The sequence below is a fragment of the Argiope bruennichi genome, chromosome 8 (assembly GCF_947563725.1).
Source record: "Argiope bruennichi chromosome 8, qqArgBrue1.1, whole genome shotgun sequence".
Classification (NCBI taxonomy): Eukaryota; Metazoa; Arthropoda; class Arachnida; order Araneae; family Araneidae; genus Argiope; species Argiope bruennichi.
Genome location: NC_079158.1, coordinates 122,766,376 through 122,791,319, shown reverse-complemented (window position 1 = coordinate 122,791,319; position 24,944 = coordinate 122,766,376). Strand labels below are relative to the sequence as shown.

The following is a 24,944-nucleotide window of genomic DNA, read 5'->3' as shown; positions in this document are numbered from 1 at the left end:
CTTCGTGTGTCCGAGTTCGGCTACGATCACCATCTTTCCTTTCTCTACACGATCCATCCATTCAGGTGTGTGTGAAACCTCGTACACCAGATTTTCTTGAGCTCTCAGCCAAATCGGCTCCAATGTTGTATTGGCTAGTTTCTAATCAGAAAAAAAAATATTGTTATTGAAATAACCTATGAAACATTTCTTTAAAATAATCGAAAGATTTAGAGCTTATGGTCTAGGAAATTTAAGTATACTTTGCTATATCTTTTTCATAGTTAATCTACACTAATTTTAAAAGATGGTGCACAGATTCATTCAGACATATAATGGTATTTATTATTTCCAAAAACCTATAACAGATGGGGTTTTAAGGGATATTCATAATTTTGTGCATTGTTTTCCTACAACTAAAAATCTCCAGTAATCATGCATCTTTTTTTTAAATTATTGACAATAAATAAGTTTTGCTTATCAACGGATAACTGAGCTCTGCCTTAAGCCCCGTTCCGACCGCCGTGCATCTTGAGACAGGCACATTTTGCACTTCCCTCTCTTGTGGTTTTCCGGGGTTCTTTGATGTCCGGAGTTCTTTCTTTTACCAACAATTTGTGGGAAGCTCCCGCTCGACGTCCACAGGCAAGGGTGGTCCTACAATGGGTCAACTGCAGGTTTACGACCATATCCGTAAAGAATTGGGTCGTCGGAACGGGTTTTAGTTGGATGGCAATTTCTGAAATATTGTTTGGCTTTATAATTACAAGAACTTTACTTCCTTCAATAGCCAAATTTTCTTCCCTAAAATGCTAATATATATAGCAAGTTTAAATACCTCCTTATCTCCACGGTGTTCTAGTCCAGAATTCAAAAAGTTTTTTTTTTTTATTTCTCTCTAGAGAAATAATAAACTTTTATTTGTTGAAGTCTGAATCAGTCAGTATGACTGCCAAAATTGAAGAAATCTATAATCAATACTACATAAACTGTTAACCGATTGCTATTTAATAGACTATAGGATTTTATTTTCTTTATCTAATTTTTAATGAGCGGAAAGGAACACTTATGTATTCTGTAAGTATAATTATGCATATTAAGTACCTAATCATAAATAAAAGTGTATTTTCTCACCTTTACCTCAGAGACGAATTAAATTGGTCTTCAACTGATTAACTCTTTTAAAAATTAACTTATTTTTTAATTAAATTTTTTGCCATAAATAAACAAATCATCATAATGCTTGGAATTTAATATTAAAAAAATCATTATCACGGGCTCATTTTCAAAAAAGAATAGAAATACATACTGATAGGCATAGATAAGGAAAAGAGTTTGGATAGGTTCCGACAGCTACGTTATTATCATTTATCACTTCCTCCAGTGTCTCATATTTGGGTTTCAACTTGTTGGCGGCAAAACTGGATATAATACTACCTTGGTATGTATTCACAAATATAAGAACGCTTAAGAGCCAAACGCCCTGGATGAAGCGGAAGCTACGGCTATTCAAGATATATTTTAGATACCAACTACCTTTTGCTCCAAAATCTGAAATTAAAGCCGTAATGTAGATCAATAAAATCAGTGTATATCAGTGTAAAATCAAGGTATATAAATAAAATAAATAAAAAAATTTTTTAACAAAAACAAACAAACAAAAAGACTTTAAGAATGAATTTTCTGTTCGTCATTTCTATGAAGTGACATCACCTTCAGATGACGCTATTAATTTATCGTTTGGTTTCTTTTAATTAATTAAGACATCTAAATAATAGAACTAATTTATCGTTTGGTTTCTTGCTTTTATTTAGTTAAGCTTACGTGTCAAGGAATCGCCAGATTATCGTTTTAGTGTTTTAGAATTTATTTTCAATTTTAACTATCGCATTCTTGTCATATGCAACTTTTTTTTTATTTTTTAGATTTTTTTTTGTATACTTCACAATCGCACTGTTTCGAAATGTATGTATTTCTCAAAGAATTAGAATATAATTAAAAAATAAATATTGGCATATAATTGTCAAATCAAGCTACGTTATATTCATTGGATTTTATCATACATGCAGTACCTTTCAGAATATCCAGTCATAGAGAATTGTTATCGAATTACTCTCTACTATTTAATTTTTGCTTTTAACTACTGCAACGCATCATAGACAACAATTTCTGAGTCCATTGGAGAAAATCAATATGCACGAAATCAAATTCTAATTCTGAGTTAATAACTATTATTATTCTAATTTAGATATTCTCTGACATACTAATGAAAATATATAATAACATAACATAATAGTCATACTTTTTCAATCTCTAAGTATAGATAATACATTAATCTCTACGTTTTCTGATCGCATGATTGCATAAAATCGGTTCAATATTTATTAATCTGCAGTAATATTACTTCCGAAATTTGCATGCGATCATTTATTTTTGCCTACGTCAATAATTTGAGAGCAAATTTTAGGGTTACCTGAAGCTGGAATAGTTTTCCTTTTAAAATATAATGATAACCTTCGGAAAGATGCCAACAAAATCTGTTGTTTTGGCAAAAATTTTCCAGAAAGTCATTTTACCATCAATCCAAAAGTACACTGGTCACAGAATTTTCACTTATCAAATTTCTATTAATGACCTAAAATTTGTATGACCTAAAATTTAATGACCTAAAAAATTGTCGATCATACGAGGCGCGCGCACACACACATCTATCATCATTATTATTATTCATTCTGCTATTATTAAATTTTTGATTAAATCATGCGAATATTTTCTTAACATTTTTTGCACATTTTTCTCCACAATATATAGTTACTTTAGAACTACTTTCTTTGTATTATAAATTTTTTGCCGGAGGTTTACTATTTTTTTTATAACGGTGATTGATTATTAAAATTTAAGTGTTTCCTTTAAAAGATTTTATGAAAAACATTTAACACAATCTTTTATTTCAAATTTATTTTACTTACCTTTCCCAATTAGCGACATCAGGAATAACCATAAATATCTTAGACATGCCTCCATTTTCGTTTTTTTAAAGGGAAACGGCAAAATAAAATATATTAAAGATGTCGCCCCAGCAACAATGAAAACAGCCATTAGGAATGCTAACCATAGCTAATAAAAAGAAAAAAATATTTGATATTTTTTGCTGGAATATGTCGACGATTAAAAACAAAAGGAAACAAGTTTTTTTAAATTTTTTAGCAATGAGTGCTATTCAAATAAAACTGCAGTTGATGCCATTTAAAAAGTTCATTAGGAAAGAAATAAAACTAACAGCGTTAAAAATTAAATTATAAAAACTTAACATATTAGTAAAATGTTCACTTTAAAACTGAAAATGAATAATTTTAGAATAAATCATTTTTTATATTTTTCATTATAATATGAATGTTTTTCAATAATTTATATATTTCTTGTTAAGGTACATATAAAGGTTTTTCAGACTCGTTTAGTATTTCAAAATACACCAATTAGAATTTCCAACAAAGCGCATTAAAATTCTTTTCCTTTTTTGTCTTAAACTACGTTCATGGCATTAAAATTATTCTCCAAAGTAATGATTGATTTAAATGAATAATTCATTTATAATATTAAAAAAAAAAATTAAGCCTTTTCTCTAAAATAACATTTATGGTCTTAAAACCATTCTTCAGAGAAATTATTGAATTCAAATGTAAAATTCAATTATAATATTCAAAAAAATATTTGTAAACGGCGCATTAAATAAAGGGGAATGAAGGGAAAGACTAATCTGATATTTCTTCCATTTCTTTAGGAATATCCAAAGGTGCAAATTTAGAGAGAAAGTCAGGCAACTGATATTGAAAGTGATAAACCTGTAAACAGGATTGATGAATTTTGTAGAATAATTCATAATATTCTAAATTCAGTTTCTTAAAAGTTGTTTTGTTTTGCTCATCCATTTATCTATATTTAATGTTTCAATGTTATGTTCCCGAGCAGCAACTGAAATAATCAGTGAATACATTTCTTTATAACTAATAACTGATTGTTTTTCTCAAGCTATGCTCTTCCCATTTATAATATCTATGATGTGCAATAGATATTTATCTAGTAAATATGATTTTTGGAATTAATCTTTCATTTGTAGAGTAATGTCTATTTTTGTACAATGCAAATTCAATTTCAATTTTTTGATAAGAAAATGAAACAATTATTCAAGATTCCTGAGAGAGAATAATATTTGGTATAATGTACTGTAACTTTGTCATTTTTCATAAATTCGTGATTGTGAAAAAAATAAATCTTTGTTCGTCAATAGCTACTTTTTCACTTTTGAAGGTTTTTTGTCCTGCATTGCTAAAAGAATTGAAAACAGTCTTTGAAACTTTTGAGGAAATTGATTACAAATGTCAATATTTTCATTCTTAACTAAACAATAAATCTTAAAGAATTAATTAGCCAAAGAATTCTGAATCGAATTATTATAAAAAGATCATCCGGAAACAGTTTTTGGCCATTCAAGAGAAATTGCTAAAAAATAACAAAACATACTTTGTTTATTTCGTCGAATCAATTTTGGCTCGTTTTCGCATTGCAAACATAATTTTCAGAATAAAGTAAAGTTATTCCGAATTTTGTTCAGTTACAATCGGGTTTATAATGAATACAGAGAAAACAAATATAGCAATTTATCAGTTACACAATTTGCTTAATAATTTATTTTACAAATAGCAGAAAATACAAAAAATAAACAAACAAAAGATAGCAATTTATTCTTTCATCATCTTTCATTTAATAAATAATTCGAAATGCATGACCCATTTTTAGAGTAAGAAGTCAACGCAAGAATGCTGATTTTATATATTATAATTATTTTTAACTATTTCTTACGTTTTTAAATTCTTGATTTTGGATTATAACAACAGAAAAAGAAATCATTTTATTCATAATTAGGTTACTTCGAAAATCGCCAAACTTTTGATAATGTTTTGTGATATTTCTTTCAGGTTTTTCGTAAATGGTAGATTCACGTCAAAGGACATTTTAAAATTAAAAACAAATGGGGAAAAAGTTATTGCGAAAAATATTTACTTCAATCGAAAACACTTTAAAAATAAGGAAAGGATAGTTGCTAGCATGTGTTAAGCCAGTGACTAGTACAAGCTGTGAAAAATCCAACGGTGAGACGAACTGAACCACGCTTCCTCGGCGCTCGTCCATGAAGAATGGGCCCACTATGTCAGTTTCCTGAAAGACAAAAGAAGAATTCAAAAACAGAATGAAATTCTGTACTATTGGATGTAGATCCAGAAGATTTTCCAATACTGCAACAAAACGTAATGTTTCAGTTATTTAACAATAACGATTCGACAATAAACGATGTTCCATTTTTGAACAACAACAACAACAAAAAAGGAATTTGTAATTCTATATAAATGAGTGTAAAACATGTTTTCAGAAAAAAATTCTTTGAGTATTAAATTTTGAGCTTCAGTTTTTGATTAGCATTGATTAGTTGAGAACTTCAAAGAATTAGTTAAAAAAATGTTTCTGAAAAACTTAAGGTTGTAATTTTAGCATGTTGCTCTCCCAGTTTGTTTCTTCCAATTTATTTGGTGTAGCACCCCAGCATTCTCCATTTCTTTCGAATGACTTGTTCAGCTTGTTGAACAAGATCTTCTTTTTCAATAATCTTGCGCATTTCCTCCCTTTCATAGAGAATGCGGCTTAGAGCCGAGTGATTTTATTTCTTCTCTAAATCGAAGAACTGGCTAAAATGCCAAAATAATAATTTCAGGCTAATGAATATCTTCAAAGGAACGCTATGGTATATCTCTCATTGCTGACTGCAAAACCAAAAGGATACAAGGAAACTGTATCACCGATATGACAAATGCCTGAATCTTTATATTTATGCCCGATTATGTTATCTTGGTGTCGAAAAGTAACCAGTATTGTGAGCAACTTTTGGCAATAAATTCATTTTGTTTTCTACTCTTGTCTTTTTTTTTCCTGGGCTAAAAGAGAGGGAAAAAAATGGCTGTCATATAATTCCTTTCACATCTTACTTTCCTTCAAATAATACAAAAATAATTTTTATTTAATTATAAAGTAAATATGTAAAGTGAATATGTGTAAGAAATTATTCTTTTAGAATAATTTAATCCTACTACTTCTGAGATTATTGCTCGCAAAACTATAAAAATTTTGCCACAAGCCACAGATTGCAATTGTGAAATAAATGCTTTCGAAAACTAGCCCTAAACTTAAATCAAATTAATGAAGTCTGTAATTCATTCGGATATATATTCACGAATCACTCATCCAAAACAAACGCTTCATTGGAGGAAAATTTACCACAAGGAAAGGTATTGTTTCTTCATTTAATGTTTTGACTCATTTTTGGTGATGTTTGTAAATTTGTTTCAGAAACTTACGTTTCTAAGCATTGCTCCAATCATCCCAGTCCACTTTTTATCAGGACCCAATATTCCATAAACACTTTCCACTTGTAATTGATAACTGCGAAAAGTATAAAAAGATTATAAATATTGTATTACAAAAGTGTAAAAGAAAATAAAAATATAAGAGAAAGAAACACATACTGTGAGAAAAATTAATTTAAAAAAATAAAGTATAGAAATTTATTTTAATAATGGGAAATGGAAATATTTTAACCGGAAAAGAAAACTGGTTAAAAGAGCGATCAACCGGTAATTAAAGCTGAAAGTGAAGTAATTTAAGCTTTATCAGCTATTCATTTTATTGCAAAAGAAAATTTATTTTCCTTTTAATTTTTACTTTGAAAAGGGTCATTTTTAATAGCTAAAATCTGTTAAATTAATGAAAGAAAATAAATCGTGCACACCAACTTTTCTAAGCGAGCGTATGATTCCATTCACCCAATAGACATGTATTAACTGTAATTTTAATAGAAAAGCTTTTGCACTTTAATTAATAAGTCTATTAGCTTAAAAAAGTATCTAATTAATAAGTGTATATTTAGAAATATTTAAATAAAAATATTTAAATTATATTAATAAAAAGATTATTTAAATGGCGATGCAAAAATACATATTTTATTTAATATTTTCATTTATTTTTAAGATGTAAATGAAAGTATTAAATAATATATATATATTGTGTTTCGAAATTAAAAATACTAAGAGAACCACCGAGAATTTGTTTAATCTATTAGCGTTAAAAATAAAATACAACTATTTACAAAGTTATTATACTTTATAATCTTATAATATACATATCAGAGAAGAAGCAACATAAAATTTTTTGATGCCATTTAGAATCTGTTTTGAAACAATTAATAGTTATTAAAAATTATTATATAGCTAAAAGAATATATCAAAATATTAGAAAACTGAAATATATTAGATGTCAATTGTTTTTAAAACGTAATACGCTGATCAACTTTAAATAAGAATAATAATCATATTCATAATATCGTTTATCAAATTTCAAAGCAAATAAAATTCTCTGATGTTTAAAGAAAAACTTTAAAAAAATTGCTTGACGCCCAGTTGAATATTTGTGATTTCAGTTGAATATTTGCGATTTCAGTTGAATATTTGTGATCAGTTGAATGTTAGTGATAACTTAAATAAAATATTGTTCGAATCAAAATTTTTATTATTACATTTACGGGCATATTAAACAAATGAAAGAAGGACGAAGGTTTGTTCGTAGATGCATTAAATACTGTTTATATAATTTAAATTGTCTGAAAAATCAAAGAATAAGTTCCAGAATCCTCCCAAAATCATATACATTTCGCCCATTTTAATTTAAAATGAAAATTCGTGACACATAGATAAGTCATCATTGGTCCCATATCCTCCATAACTTCTCATTTTTGAGCAAAATCTTTAAAAAAAATACACCACTTCACTGCACATTACTTATGCAAAAAACCCACGAATGAATCCCACAATCCTGTTGTCAGCAATGATTTCATTCATTTTTATTTCCTATAAATACTATGCCTTTTAGACCCATCATCTATGAACCCCCATTTCTTTCACTCTCTGTAATCGAAGGATGCCGAGAACTCAATATTGATGGATTTATGACCCTTAGCAACAGGTTTCATTGCTTTATATAATTGCTTTGTATTGCATAATATAAACCAATTACAATTTATTTTACATGCATAATTAAAAGTTCTTTATTTTGTTGTGAGCGGTTTTGTTATTAGCGACAATTAAAAAAAACTGCAGTTTTTCATACAAAGCATATATTTTACTATTAAAAGAGCAACAGTTAGGTTTTGATTTGAGTGATTTCAAAATTAAATGATCCAAAAAGAGATAATAAATTTTAATCATGAAGGATACATGAATGAAATAATTACAGCTTTTAATTTTAAATCAGAAATAAATTAGTTTTCTACCATTTAAAATCTTCATTCTTACTCAAAAACTTTCGCATGTTTCATTCCTTTGTAAAATTCCACAAGCACACCTTCAGCCGACTCGAGGCTTTTGTTTGCATCAAATTTTATCCATGGGACCCACTGAAAAGATAGAATCCTAAATTTAGAAACAAATTGCTCAACTTATATATATTTAACAAAGAACTCTTCTTGCTATTTGTTCATGAAAAATAAAACAGTGATATAATTTTTTTAGATATCTATGGAAAGACAGTCCCTTCCTAACCCTTCCTAACTTCATTTATAATATCATAGAAGTTAAGTTATCCTGCTTTAACCAGTTAACTGCGTTAGAAGCACATACATGTCAGTCCAAATCTTCATTTTGTTACAGTGTAATTTTTTTTATCTAATAAAAATGAACTCTTATTCATTATAATATGATTTTTTTTCACAACATTTATTATGCAACCATTTGCATTGTGCTCGACTTGCATGCGTATCATCGCTTGATTCTGATTATTTCCGCACTTAAATGGTTAATAATAATTCTAACACAACATTGAGTAGTTAATTTCATATAAAATTTATGCGCCATTTAAACTTAATTTGTATTTTCTACGTCTGCTTATGAACGTCTTTGTATAAAATTATATTTTTATTTTTTATTATTTATATTTATATTATTTTTATTTTTTATTATTTATATTTATATTATTTTTATTTTTTATTTTTTATATTTATATTATTTTTATTTTATTATTATTTATTTTATTATTATTTTATTTTTATTTTATTATTATTTTATTTTATTTTATTATTATTTATTTTATTATTATTTTATTTTTATTATTATTTATTTTATTATTATTTTTATTATATTATTATATTCATATTTTCAAAATTATCCTATAATATTTTATATAATTTGTGAAAGTTAATGTTTCTCTTACGGAAACGATTAATCAATTCGTATACAAAACATATTTCAAAAAACTTTTCTAGTTGATAATCGGTACATTTTACAATACCACAATTTATACATTTACTAATTAATGATTTACTAGCTGCGGCAAACACAAATTTTTCTGAAGCTCTCTGTATGCTCTCATATTATCTAACATTATTTTGTGCTAATCTTTTTTAAAAGAAATGCTTCATCAATTAGGAACTAGAAAAATAAAACAAATATTATTTAAGATTTTGATCTCTTATTTTATTGCACATTCAAGGCGGAAAAAAACATGAGACAGATTTTCATCGTCAAATATTTTTAATATATTATTTAGTAGTAAAGTATTTTGCCACTTGTGCACGAGGAAATAAATTCTTTATTTGAAATAATCAAGATACTGTATCGTTAATATGCTCAAAAACATAATTAATATATAAAATGTATTAATTTAGTTTGTATTTCAATTGATTATAACATCATTTAAAATTGTATGAGAATCTGCAAGTTGACAGTTATTACAAGCAAGAATTAATACATTAAAGGAAACAATGAAATATCATACAAAAACTTACTTGAGAAACGCCAATGCGAACAGTCTTCATTTTAAAACATTTAAATTTGCGTCTGTAAAACATTCTGATTTTAAAGTTCAAAATTAAAAGAATGGATGGACATATGCAAATGAGAGGATAATTATAAAAAGCGATTGTTAAGAAATAAAGAACAAAAAATTCTGGAACAATAGATTGTTTGTTTTTTAGAATCTATTTTTTTAAAACAAGAAACCTTTGACTAATATTACAGAAGTGACCTTTTTAATATTTTTAAATGAGTAAGCATTTAAACTCATTTAGTTTCCGTTTTTGAAAGAATTAATGGATACGACAAACAATGTCTATTTCGTGTTTTACATAATTTATGCGTTATTAAATTATTTTAGATGTAGCTATTTCATGTTTGTGTACATGAAATCTAATGGTTTCTTGAATCGGAAAACAATTTTAGATGTAATAATGTTGAAATTTTCTTAAACTACACTCATTTTGAGTAAATATATAAAATAAAGTGTATTCTTTAATTTGAGAGAAGATACAATGACGTTTTAAAAGAAATATATTTGCGAAGGTATGTAAACTTACTAAATCGCAGGAAGGGTAATGAATACATAAAAGAAATCCTTTATCATCCTCTTTTTACATACAAACAAAATTTAAAACAACGAAGGTTCATAGAAACTTCATTCCACATACATAAAGGAAATTTTGAAACACATTAGTAATTGAAAAAGTAAATTTGCAAAGCATTAATATTCCGATTCTTATTATTATTAATAGGATTTTAGCTTTAAAACTACCCTTTCATTTTCAGTACTATACGTATTGCTGGGAATACATACATAAATGGAGTTACATAAATTATTAGAAAATGTTGATATTTCAAATAATACAAATTAGAATTTCGAAATTAAAGATTCTTTCTCTGAATGGAATTGCGGTTAAAGGTTAAAAATAATAGAATAACAATTTAAGATTCAAAGATTTGTACTTTATTATAGCATTTTACTGGATGTTCGAAAATAATAATATTTAATTTTTATTACTATACATATTTCTGGAAATACTTATATAAATGGAGCTACATAAAGTGTTAGAAAATTTTGATATTTCAAAGCAGAGTAAGTTAGAACTTGGAAATAAAAAATTCTTTCTCCGAATGGAACTGTAGTTAAAGGTTAGAAGTAATAGAATAACAATTTAAGATTAAAAAGAATTGTACTTTTCTACAGCATTTAACTGGATGTTTGAAAATAATAAAATTTTAATTGCTTATTCAATTAGCTTGGCTGATTATTTTCATCTTTACCTAAACTAAATGATCAAATGGATTTGAATAATTGTGGTCACATAATGTCACAAAATTTGGTGCGCGCGTTGATTTTTATCAAGCTGATAAAAAACGAAATAACAAAGCTTCGTTCTTTATTCCAGCTTAAGAATTTTGGTAAATTCATACAAAAATCTTTTCTTTCAATCTATTGTTGAATATTATTTTTTAAGATACATATTATGTTTAATTTTCAATATTATCTTCTAACATATCTGAATTTTTAATTAAAACAAAAAAATGTATATTAAGATGCAAAAGTATTGCAAACAAAATTTTCACTTATTTATTTTATTAAAATATGTTTTATTCCTTTAGGTTTAATTTAGGTTGCTTAATTAGGATTAATTGAACGATATCAAATGCTGGAGAAACACCTTCAATAAACAGCCTATTTTCTTCCACTTTCTCTTCGTATTTGTTTGATAAGGAAAAAAAAACATCATTCCGTTAAAGCTAAAATGAGTTTCTAGTTTTCACACTGCTTTAAAAATTTTATTTTTATTTGAATGGTCTATTTTTTTAATCTTCAGCTTTTTTAGTTGCACTTTCAAATATATAAGGTTACAAATATGAAAGTTCTACATGCATTGTGATGTAAGAAATTCCACTCAATATTTTAGTTTTTAGCATGAATGATTATCAAATGAAATGTTTAGTTAAATTAATTCAATCAATTGCAGGGATGATTTCATATAGTAATCGATTGCATTTAAAAACATTTTTATAAATGAATGAAATCCAGTGAATTTAATCTTATCGAATTATTATCAAAATTCTTACTTGAATGCTTTTCTACGATAAGAAGAAAAAAAAAGAATTGACTGCTCCTTACCTATAAACAGCATATTGACCACATTTGACAATAATGAAATAATAAACTTTGATATTTTATTTGAAAATCAACATAAATTTTAGATTCTGTTCCTCAAGATGATTTTTTTAGATGGTTACACCTACAGCGCTCCGTTTATTTCGTATGGAGCAAAGAAATAACATCAAATGCCAATCTCAAACAAATAATGAGTTACAAATTCATCACAGATAAACATCTACATCTGTGTGCAATTTCTGACAACATTTTCATATATATTTTAACGATTGTTTCTAATTTTGAAATATAATTAATAATATTTAAAAAAAGGAAAACATTGGTAATGATGTCGTAAACGCATTTTATTCAGATTGTAGTATTTAGTAGATAAACACTGAACACTACATTCTGAAATATATATAAAAAATTATTTCTCCTTGGGATTCAAAATAGCTGTTTTGATTTGAACACTTGTTTAAAATAACTGTTTTCAAACGACTGTGTAAGAATATAACGCGTAAAATTAAATCAAGAGTTTATGAAGATTTTATAAAATATGAAGTGGTGTATCAATACAAACATGCGGGATCCTATTTTGTGGATTAAAATCTTATTTTTGAATATTTGATAAGAGTAAACAAAATTGTTTATTACTGAATTTTACAAAAGACTAATATGACTGGAAATTTAAATGACTTGCTTAATTTTATTTTAAAAATCATTTCAAATTGCTTTTAACACATTTTAGATTGCTTTTTTCATAAAATAGACTGTTTAAATTAAACGCCAACCGCACTTAGACTGTTAAATAGACCGTGTGAATTTAAAGCTAATAATATTCATCGGAGGTTTTCAAAATCAATCACCAAATTTTCAAGATCAAATTTAAAAAAAAAAAAATCTCTTTTGCGCTTCCGTTAAATTAAAAAATAAAATTAAACTTATTGCTTAAAATTAATTTAGAAGATTATATAATTTTTAATAAATACTAACTTAAAATATAAACGGTTAGAAAGTAAATCCATTAAAAATTTGATTTTATATTTAATTTTTCCATATGAAATCATGATTAAAATAAAAAATAACATCCACAGAGATAGGCTTTTTTTCTGCCGGCGTCCTGGCATAGGGATAGCGCGTCTTCCCCGTGATCTGGGGGTCTTGGATTCGAGTCCCGGTTTGTGAAATGGTTGCTCTTCCGCTGTTCTATCTGTGAGATGTGTGAATGTTCCCTCCTGTAAAAAGGGGTTGTGCAAACGAATGAGTGATGTGTGTCGTACTCTTGGCCCTAGTTGGCGCTACTATAAAAACATGTGATGCCCCCCCCCACACACACAGGCTTAAAATCGCTGTCTTCGTAGCAGCGGGCTTGTCCAGGACCAGCGCCATAAGAAACAGCAACAGATTTTTTTTCTATTACTCAAATAATACTAAAGACAAAAATCTTTGAGTCTCTCTGTTTGCGATCTACAGGATAGACCACTTCACATCGATCTATTAAATTTGACACATAAATATTAAGGAAGATCAGAATGTACATCTGGATTTCATTATTCCATTTTTACAAATTTTAATTATTTAAAAAACAAGCCAAATTTTGATTATTTATTCAACTTCTGAAGGAATTATCTCACAAAAATAATTTTTATGTTGTTTTGAACAATTATCTATTCAACGATATTCAGTTTACGTTTTACAATATTGAATAGGATATATACAGTTTTTTTTTTTAATTATCCTTGGTCTACGGTCAAAATTGTTCAAAAGAACTGCTTTACATTTCTCTTGAAGGAAGGAAGAATAATCAAAGGGTCATAAAATGACCATCGGACATTTAGCGGTTCACTACTGAATAGCTTTCTTTTTTAAAAAATGTTCTTAATGCATTAGCTTCAAGGAAAATTCAAATATCCCATTTATTTTTAACGCCATTTTGTACATAAAACATTTTTTTACTAATTTTAAAAGGCTGTAAATAATTTCTCAATTGATATTATACTTAGTACCATGTAGGTTTTTTTTTGATGGATTTATCAAAGCTTTAATCTTGACTTATATTGTATGCAGAGCCAATCATTCAACAAATTCATTGAAAATACTTCACATAGAATTCAAAAGGAAAGGAAGCATTAAATTAAAAAACATATTTAAATATTTTTTTTGTCCAAATAAATATTTTTGATTGCAATTTATTATTTTTTAAAATGCGGGTAATACTGGTTAAAGTTATAATGATTATTATATTTTTTTACTCAAATAATACCATTTTTATTTTCATGTTATATTTACTTGAATTAAAATATAATTTAAATTGTTTCCATAATGTGACAAAAAATGATTGCTGAGATGTGATTGCGGAATAATGCATACATTTACAAGTCTGTCAAATTCAATGTAATTTACCAAACAAGTTCTAAAGTCTGAATTGATGAAGTGGAGATTATCTATCTTTACTATTTGATTTTGGATATAATGGAATTTCTTTTTTGTGTTTCATCATTTTGAAAAAGATTTAAAGATTTACAATCTTTAAACTTCTTACTTGATTTCACTTGAAGCAATCTTTAATTTTATTTATCATCTTTTAAAAGTAACAATTTATTATGTTCAGAAAGTACAACTGGGAACTACTACAATGAATAGCTTTAATTCCAAATTATTAATATAAAATACAATAATAACAAATATATAGACGATTCTTACTTCCAAATTATTAATATAAAATACAATAATAATAAAAATATAGACGATTCTTACAATTAAAATTTTATTGATATAGTAGAATTATTGAAACCAACAAATTGAGCGAGCGAGAAAACTAGTAACTTAATAAATCAGGCATTACAATATCAAAATATAAAATGGATATTTAAAGAATAGTTTTAAAACAAAATTCCGAAACAATTCGAAAGGCGTTTTAACTTTATTGATTTCTTTATGAATCATTTCTTCTGTTTGATTTAGCTTATTGATGTCAATATCAATTTTTCATCATGTTCCATCCACAGCAAACAGAAAGCACTCACTGTGCATGTTAATCGGATTCCAATAAAAGACTATTTGCCGAACCACCTGCTTGTCCGGACAAACACAAACAGATGTTCAGTGGCATGATGTACAGTAATTTCCAAACAAACCAAAATCAAGAAGAATTAGAGGATGTAAAAGTCGCACTGCAATCGAGGAAAGTGCCCTTTGTTCGAGATACGCACGCACTCAATTCATATGCGTGAGTCAATCATTTTTATACAAAACAACTTTTTTTGATAGACAAAGCAAAGTTTTATTTATCTCATACCGAAATTACTTTTTCTTTAAAGTTCAAAATACTGTTTAATATCACATCTTTATTAACTATGTTTTCTGAACAAATGAAAGTGTTACAAAGTTGCTTGCTTATTAATAAAAACAAAGAAATTTTTATAAATGTTATGCTGAAAGGCTGAAGGAAATCTCTTCTGTTTTATTTTTCTTTATTGTGTTTATTTTATTGTTAAATAGTTGCTTCTTATCGATCAATTTTCCATATAATAATTCGATAACTTATTCCTAGATTGCTAGAGGAATACCAAAATAAACAATTTATTTTTTCTGATCATAGAACAAATAAAGAAATCACATTATATTCCATACAAGGCCTGTCATTTTAGAATGCGATGGAAATAACTGACTTCGCAATAGATGAAGATTTGCTCTATCCAAATCCAAATAAATTAAACAGTAATAAAATTGTCATTTAATGCATCTAGTAACATGATATCGCGATTACTTTTGTGAAACCTAAAAGATCGTGATATTTAGATGAGGGGGATACACATAAATACATTTTATTTATATTTATTTTGTTCATAGGATTGGCAATATGAGATAAATAATAGCTAAATCAAGTTATAGCATTCATTTTACATATCTCTAACGCTTGTTCATTTTCTAGTTTCACATAACTATTCAACAGGCGTTTCAAAAATGCCAGTATACCGCGTAAGATACGCTCCGGTGAGTTTTTCCTTCAAAAATTAAACATTATTCTTACAATCGAATCTAAAACATCTCAAAATCCTCATAAAATAAAGTTTAAAAATATTTTATTAACTACTCTTAATCCCTTTATTATTTTGCTTTTTTAAATCTCCAGTTAGGTACCTTCCATTTCGTGTAAAGGAGCTATGCTATAGATTCATTTAAGATATGTGGCTACATAATGGTGGAAAACTCTAAAACTTCGCTTAGTTTTTAATTAATTAAATTTTTTAAATCATTCCTAGATGCATATTCCCATGTTATAAAGCTCAGTAATGCGAAATTTTCATCTCTCGGACAAATTGCTTGGGCTGTTGAGTGCCAACAAACAAATACATATTCATGCAGATATCTTTATTATAAATCATAATCAAAAATAAAGGTGAATATGTGTGTATGTGTTAGGTTGTACAGAACAAATCGTTTGATCCAAAGCTATATTTGGCACAGATATGTTTCAGAGAGTGGGAATGTGCACCTTGGAACTATTGTTTTGAAATTTTAATTAATTAAAAATTAAACGAAATTTTAAAGTTTTTCCTAATAGCTGATGAAAATATTACAGCACCAAAAACTAGTCATAATCATCTTAATAATGAAAAAATATTTTTTTTAATTATTCTCATTTTATTACTGTACATTTCTTTGTCTGTTATTAATTATTTAAAAAAATATTTATAAGCTTTTTTTGCAACAATACATATTACTGTTGCGAAGAAAATTAAAATAGTTTTTATTGTTACTACTACTATTTAATACTGACTTTCCCCCATTGTTAAGATTCGGCTTATTTTTCCACGTTTAGTAAGTTTCAATGTAAGGCAATACTTTTAATATTTTTCTTTTTGAAATTTTATCGCCCTTGTAATTTAGGTTTAACTTCAAAACTAAGAAGTGGTGAAATATTAAATACTAAGTTGTTGTGATATAAAGTACAACCATTTTTAAAACTTCTTTCTTTCCTGTGATATAATTGAACGCATATAGCAGACGATTTGGGAAATGTATAGTAAAATAAACATAATGGTGTAAAGTTTAGCTTTTAAACTGAATATGGATTTATGTTAACAGTATTATTAAACATTTCTAAACAGGTTTCTTCTCATGAGATTTAAAAAATATCTTTTCTTTACAGTGGATTCCGTTTGTGGACCCAATTGTGAAAGAAAATGGCACGGTTGAACTCGGTGGAATAGCTAAAGATGTCTATGAAGCAATGAAGATTTTCATGACCTTCGAGTCTGTTTGGAAAAGAATTAGTATTTCTCTTTAGCAAGATACTTTTCAAACACTTATATTTTAATTTTTTTTCTTTTTTCTGATCATACTTCCTGCATGCGATTCACTGAGATAATTTTATATGTTTCCAATATATTTAAATATTATAATTGCATAGATGACATTATCTCATGTAGATAACTACCCATTTTAAATTTTTCCAGAAATTTAAATTTGGCAACTTCTAACTTCATTTTTATTTATAATAATTGTAAAAATAAGATGATTTTTATGTCCTTGAAACTATTGTTTTAAAGGAGACTCCTAGAAACATGATTTTTTTTTCAAGTATTGCTTACTTTATGTTTTATATAATCAGATACCTTTATTCTTTTAAAGTGTAAGAGTATTTTTGCAGAGAAGGCTCGTTTTGAAGAGTGGTAATAGTTCAAGACCTGCAATCTTTAGTTAACCGTATTTCAAAATTATTAAATCTATTTTAATGTTAGGCAATATATCTTGGAAATAGTAAAATAGTAAGAAATTGAAAAGGTGTCTACAATTAATTTTTGTTTTCCAATTGACAATTAATTATTCAGAAAAAATATATTTTGAGCTTTAATAAATCTTAAAATTTGTGACTGAAAAATTGATGTCTGCTGTATAGAATATCCAGAAAGGATATTCTTATCCCAAAATATACGAATAAGTCAAGTTTACAGTATTAAGAATTTTTTCTGGACGGAACATCGGAAATACAAAAGGATGACGGAAGAGGATGATTTTTGTTAATGAATTAAGTAAAAGAAATGAATTAACCGGATAAATTGTACATTACAAGTTTAATGGAATACAAATTTACAATTATGTAACAGTACAATTACTTTAATAAAAAGGAATCAATGCATGCATAGCTTTAGACGAAAATAGTTAAGAATGCTAGAAAGAGTTGCTGATGCCATTGTATCTGCGATGCTGCAGACGATTTGATGTTATTGTTTCTGTAGCTATATTGTTGTGGTATTTTAAATTTTTATTCCATTGAACTTGCATATAAAACTTTTCCAAGTTAATCCTTTTTTTTTACTCATAAAGAGGCTTCCTCTAATAATACCCTTTTGTGTTTCTGATGCCACGTTCGATTGCAAAGTATTTATTTCAGTAATACTTGATCTACTTTTAAAAATTTTCAATGATTTTTGGGCCACATTATACTTTTGAAAAATAAGATTAATTAAAAGAAAAAATTCTAAAAATAAACTTTTAAGTTTTTGGTGTGTATTTTCATACCTGCAAGTTATTGATGTACTGCATTTTCAGTTACGAATCAACCTATCAGACTGACAATATCTATGGCGCTAAAGTGAATGGGACGTGGACCGGAATGATTGGATCTATGGTGAATAATGTTAGTATATTTTAATTCATTATCATCGCAAGTGAATTTAGATTTTAAATCAGTGAAAGTTGAAAAAAATTATATTTTTTGAAATATGCTGATAAACTGTTGACAGTTACAACATGTAATTATATGCCACGAATGACTTTAATATTTTTATCCCTTGGAAATTTCTCTTAATTACATGCCAATTAAAATAAAATTAGAATAGTCAGATATTTAAAGGCACACGTGTACAGATTGTAGGTAAATAAATTTAAAAAGGAATTTTTGATATCCTTTGTGTGAATTGCAATAGATATTTAAAAGCAGAAACTCTCTGTGACGCTGAATTATTGCCAAGTTCCACATATTAACTAGAATCTACATTATTTACTTGTGGACTCAAAGCAGTTCAATTTTTCAGTACTGAAAAGTTTTAACGGAGTAATCTAAATAATAACAAATCAAAGGCTGTTTTTATACTAAAAATAAAACTGCTATTTTGCCTATCGTAAGTAAAATATCTGAAACTGGAAAATCCCTTCGGAATTTTTTTTATAAAAGAATTGAATTGCATGTTTAAATTGCCATATATTTGACCGACGTTTTTTAATTAGTCTAAAATAGAATAGCAACCAATAACAGATTTTTTGAACCCTTTGATTGTTTAAATTTTTTCAACTGATCAAATATATTTCCTGATGAAGAGAATACAAAACAACGTATAAAAATTATAAAAATAATAACTATTTAATCTTACTTTTTAAAACACAATATTTTCAATCCAAATAACATCACTTCCAATAAAACAAATCTTAACTGAATTATCTGAGGTTCTTGCAGAATACGTTTTCACTTTTTAATTATCGTTTGCACTCTTTTTATAATTGAGATATAAAAATGAAAAATGATTCGTTTAAGAGAGAAAAAGAATGATACATTATTTACAATACGAAACAATGTGTTTAATTTTACATATTTTGCTATTATTACTATATCAATTAAAGAATTACTATCATGTTATTCTATTTTCATAAAACTATCAAAGATGAATTTTGAACATGCGATTATCTTCAGAATGTTGTATTATTCTAACATGTTAAATCGAAGAGTTAAAAACACATTATTAATAACGTAATATTTTTATTTCAATTATTTTCTATTTTTTAATTTGCATTTTATAATTATAAATATTATAAAGCTTTGGCATAGTTTAAAAAAATATTTACTACCAAAAGCTACTCTCGTATAGCTAAAATTTAATTTAATTAAAATGATTAATGATTAAATTGGAAATTATTAAATTAATGTATTTTTATTGATAACTCATTTGTAGATACAGTTTGGAAACTAGCACACGAAGAAACGAATGAAAAAAATTTACAAAATTCCATCTTTACAGTCTGAAATTGTAAGAAATGAAAAGATGTTGCATTAATTCATTTAAACCATTAAACTTCTGATGCTACTTCTGGATGAAATTTTAATGTAATTCCTCATGCAATAATTAATTATTCGAAGTATATACACTCAATGTATTTTGGAGCATTTTATAGATTACCCTTTTAATAGCCAATCGTAACATAACTTACTTTTACAAATGTATGAAATTATAAAATTAACCAACGAATTTTTATTTCAGGAATCGGATATATCGGGACCTTATTACATAGATGAAGCCAGAGCTAGTGCAATGGAATTTAGTGTGCCTGTGGCATACTCTCCGCTCACCTTAATATCAGGATTAGTATCCAGCAACAAAGACCCTTTTCTCATTTTGGCTCTTTTCTCAGTACCGGTAAGATGTTTTAAATTTCTTCGTCAATATTCATAATTTTAATTTAGATTTTATATCTCTTGCCGTTAAACAATATTTTTGCTTGAATGCACCATTTTTAATGATTAACATTTTCTTCGAAAGCTTTGGCTCTCTATTCTCCTGTCGACAGTTGTAGTTTCTGTGACAGCCACTTTGATCTACCAAGTTTTGCCATTTCCTGGAAAACGAGGAATACTAGCAACATTTTCAAAATATTTATGGGCCTTTCAATTAGGTTTAATTGGAAAAGGTAAGTCATAATTAATATCATAATATTAATTCAGAAGGAAAACATTAAAAGCAACAAACGTTTCAAATACGGCATTTCGAGTCTGGGAATAGTTTCCCCTCATTTACAGTGTTCCGATTCTATGATCTTTACGATACAACCTGATAAAAGTGCAATCATTTTTAAAATTAAAAAAAACTGAATTTATAAATGATATAGAAATCAATTTATCTTCCAAAAATTTGTTTGAAAACTTATTTGCCTTTTCGAATAACTATTGATAATTGCATTATAATTTTTCAGTATACTAAAGAACATTTCTTATTGAATCACAAAAAAATATTTCAACTGTCCCAATAAATTGACTCATGATCCTAGAAGGAGTGATTTAAGATTACTCATTCTATGATGAGTAAGCACTTTTGTGTGAGACCAGCACACGTACATGCACATTAACGGGAATTCCGTCTAGACAATGCATACAGAATTATGAACGACCATAAATCTCTAATGATTAACGAGGGCAATCTCTGTGTGTGTGTGATGGCACGGTTTTGTTCGAATGTCTGACCTCTATAACTCTCTAATATATATATATATATATATATATATATATATATATATATATATATATATATATATATATATATATATATATACATTTAGCATATTAGTAAATGGAAATATGCACCTCGAAGTTATATTTTTTTGTGTCGTGAAGGTTATGATAAATTAAAAATGAATCGAAATTTTGACTTCCTCTCACCATTATTTCCTAGAATATTACAGCACAAAAGCAGTTTCTACACTATCTTAAAGATAAAAAATTTGATGGCACATTTCACCACCAATTTATTTGTGGCGAAATTTTTTAATATATGTATAATTTACACGATAAATAAAAAAGTTTAATTACAGTGCCGTGAAAGCTAGGGTATATATGAAAGTATATATACCTTTTTAATACCTCAAATAGTTAAACATATAGTAACAAATCAAAACCCATTATCTTGTCAAACTTTAAATTGTAAGTTTCATCTTGATCTTTCTCCTTACAGACTTTGGCGACGATAAGAGATGGTTCATAAAGCATGTGTGTTCGTCTCCCAGTTTCCGACTTCTTCAAAGCCTATGGTTTACTGCTGCCTGCCTGGTTATCATGTACACGTATCAAGGGGCCATCGTCTCAGCTTTTGCCGCGGATAGACTGAAACCCCGAGTTTCGAACATAGAAGAATTATTGAAGGAAAGTAAACTGGGAATTAGTACCTTCAAGAATTCATATCCCATGGCTTTTTTCAAAGTAAAGTGCTGGCTGTCTTATTATTTATTTGGAAATGAAAATGTTTTATTGTATTACTAGCCTCATTTAGCTATCAGTTGGTTCGTCAGCATTAATGGTTCCTTAAATTTCCATTTAAATAATTTGGTCTTAATAGCTCTTCTGCAAAATATTTAAAACTTCACATTTATATATATATATATATAAATGATGGAAATCAAAATAATTTCCATCATTTGCTACAACCTTTTCCCATTTTCGTCCAATAAGTCTTGCAATGGATTGTCTTCGAATTGTTTTGGCCCTCCAGGTCGTTTTTTGTCATTGACATCGAAATCACAACACTTAAATTGTTGACACCAAAACCGACAGTTGGGATATGACGAAGAAGCATCGCCAAAAGTTTCTAAAAATGTCTATTGGGCTTTGGCTGCAGATTTCATCAAACCAAACAAAAAAAAAAGCAACGAATGTCGAAAATGCAATTTGGAACGTTCCATGATTGAGGTCTTTATACACTGAATAACTCAATAATACTAAATGGAAAACTTTCAAAATGCTAACAATAAATAATAGTAAATTGGTAAAACCCAAAAACAATTTCCTTTATATAGGCATATAAGGAATGTACCTAAACACTCCACATTAAAATAACTCACGTTGTTAATACAACGATTGTATTTTAGCGTACCGATTTATCAATGCTTAACACAACTTTACAACTTCCTTTAACACTTTTACTGCTTGATATCTCATTGATGTTGTTCGATATTCTGTATATCGCATAATATCATGAACATATTTGAATAATATTGTTAGGCACTTTGAGCTAATAGAGAGTACTATTTTTTGAAACTTTACACAATTATCCCTAAGGATTTTTCGCTTACCAATGGATTTTTAATGCGCCATGAATATTTCTTGCAGAGATTGGTAAACACAAGTTACGAATCACTGTGGCATCGAATGGAGCACAATATGGTGGGGCCACCGAGTAAGGGGGACATCCCTTACTGGCTGGATTTGATAGAAGAAGGAAAAATCATTTTTGTTGCTGATCCGTGGTGGTTGAAGAACGTCATCGGAGAGCGTTTCTTAAAGACCGGAAAATGTGGACTCAGAATGACCAACACGGAATTTGGAGCTTCTTATATGTCCTTCGCTTTCAGAAAAGAACTGCGCAATCGAAGCATTTTCAAAAATTTCAATAAAGGGTAAGTAAACGTCATTTTAATAAGGTTCACTTATTATTTGAGATTTTATAAAGATAAACTTATTTTCTTTTTTTTATGTTTTAAAACTTTCAGATCATTGAAGTTTTTATTTTTCAGTTTAAATAACGGCTTATTTTTTTGAGCAAGTTAAACTTATTTTGGCTATTATACAGGATCATAACAAGCAACGGATGTATCAAAATATAGCAACATATCTTCAACTCAAAATTCGAAATTTGTCAAAATATCGAGTTCGAATGTTTTGACAGTTGCAATATTTTCTCTATAATGCTTCGTAAAATGAATGTTTTTAAAAAGGTTCTTATTGAATTTATTATTTTCTTTCTTGCAGTGTACGGAGATTCACGGAGGGCAGTCTACACCACCGTCGAATGATCACTTCCTCTCTCTATTACGACATTTGCACAGGTGAAAGCACAACTGTAGTGGACCCTTTGCACCTCAGCGACCTGATTGGTGCTTTCATTATATTCGGCATAGGAAACGGCCTCGCATGCATTCTCTTTGCTCTGGAAAATTTTTACGAATTTAAAAAGAACTGGCAAGGAAACGTGAAAAGCGTTTAAGAAATGAATGTCTATTTAGCATCTTTCAATTTCGAAGATGTTTTGTAACAATTTGCTTTGGAAAAAAATAAAGATCATATATAAAAACACAATTCAACAGTCAATGAATTATAATTGCAGTAAATTACTAAGCATATATTTAATTATTCGAAATGTTGTATTTTATATCTACACATAGAACTATGGACTTCTATGAAATTTTACATCTATTCAAAATTCAGTTGGCATGTTACTAATTGAATGAGCCACTACAAATATGATAAATAATATCGTGTTGTTACTTATGACACTTTATAAACCCGACGGCAGTTACCTGTCAGTGATTTAAGCTGAGTGAGCGTCTCTTGTTTTTTTCAGTAGCGCCAACTAGGGCCAAGTGTGCGACTTAGCTACTTTATACGTCACAACTAGGGATTGCAATACTGGACCAAAAGTTCAATACCGGTATTCGGCATTTTTTAGATCTTAATACCGGGATACCGGTATTAATACCGGTATTAGAAATTTTAAAAAAAGAAAGAAAACACAGATATTTCTTTGTTTTATTTGCCAGTTTTATTAGAGAGAGTAAATATCACAAAAAATAATTTGTAACTTATAAATTATAACAGTATATAAATAATTACAAAAAAGTAAAGGAACATTTTATTTATTTAAATCACAAAAAAAGTGCAAATATCACTAATCAGTCTGTGGTACTATTACAAATTTTTGAAATGTGATCTTAAAAAACATAATGCATCAATTGTGCTGTCATTAAGCCTGAAAAATAATTTTGTGAAAAAATGACCAGCTGTCGAAAACGCTCTTTCGGTATCTACTCAAGTTGGTGGTACTGTTAGGAATGCGCGATATACTTTTTTCAAGTATTTACATCTAAATCCCTCATCTTAAAATTAATCGATTTCTCCTCGGATGGTTTTGGATATAACTAATTTCTGTATTGTATTTTGGTTCGTTGAATTTTTTTTTTATTTATCGCCCATTCTAATTTTTGTTCAAGAGACAATTCCTTTTCACTATCGACATTAGTGCATCATAATCTTCGATAACTGAACCGAATTCATCTGAATATGAATAGGTTAGTGGGTAAAAAATTTTAAGAAAATTTACTCTAAACTTAATCAGATTTCAGTTGGTTATTTTCTGTTCTTCTTTTTCATTTCCTATTTTTAAAATCAATATAATTATGTAAATACCGTAAGA

The 24,944-nt window shown here is 27.6% G+C and overlaps 2 protein-coding genes across 2 annotated transcripts; one reads left to right on the top strand and one right to left on the bottom strand.

Annotated features, from left to right (window-relative positions):
- Positions 1-3,731: 3,731 nt before the first annotated feature.
- LOC129980750 (uncharacterized) lies at positions 3,732-9,901 on the bottom strand. The gene is made up of 5 exons (XM_056091132.1): positions 9,863-9,901; positions 8,376-8,476; positions 6,387-6,471; positions 5,041-5,196; positions 3,732-3,821 (listed from the first exon to the last, which is right to left on the bottom strand). The coding sequence occupies exons 1-5, from the start codon at positions 9,890-9,892 to the stop codon at positions 3,732-3,734; spliced, it is 462 nt and encodes a 153-aa protein (XP_055947107.1). The 5' UTR covers positions 9,893-9,901.
- Positions 9,902-15,954: 6,053 nt separating this feature from the next.
- Positions 15,955-23,738, top strand: LOC129980749 (probable glutamate receptor). The gene is made up of 8 exons (XM_056091131.1): positions 15,955-15,984; positions 17,144-17,247; positions 18,547-18,634; positions 20,250-20,405; positions 20,529-20,676; positions 21,714-21,958; positions 22,865-23,151; positions 23,504-23,738. The coding sequence occupies exons 1-8, from the start codon at positions 15,955-15,957 to the stop codon at positions 23,736-23,738; spliced, it is 1,293 nt and encodes a 430-aa protein (XP_055947106.1).
- Positions 23,739-24,944: the final 1,206 nt, after the last annotated feature.

Excerpts from the sequence above, each read along its gene's own strand:
- LOC129980750 (XM_056091132.1), bottom strand. The coding sequence starts at position 9,892 with ATGAAGACTGTTCGCATTGGCGTTTCTCAA. Across the intron at positions 8,477-9,862 it reads TTCGCATTGGCGTTTCTCAA|TGGGTCCCATGGATAAAATT; the intron begins GTAAGTTTTTGT and ends CTATCTTTTCAG. Across the intron at positions 5,197-6,386 it reads TTGGAGCAATGCTTAGAAAC|GAAACTGACATAGTGGGCCC; the intron begins GTAAGTTTCTGA and ends TTTGTCTTTCAG.
- LOC129980749 (XM_056091131.1), top strand. The coding sequence starts at position 15,955 with ATGCCAGTATACCGCGTAAGATACGCTCCG. Across the intron at positions 20,677-21,713 it reads ATTAGGTTTAATTGGAAAAG|ACTTTGGCGACGATAAGAGA; the intron begins GTAAGTCATAAT and ends TTCTCCTTACAG. Across the intron at positions 23,152-23,503 it reads TTCAAAAATTTCAATAAAGG|TGTACGGAGATTCACGGAGG; the intron begins GTAAGTAAACGT and ends TCTTTCTTGCAG.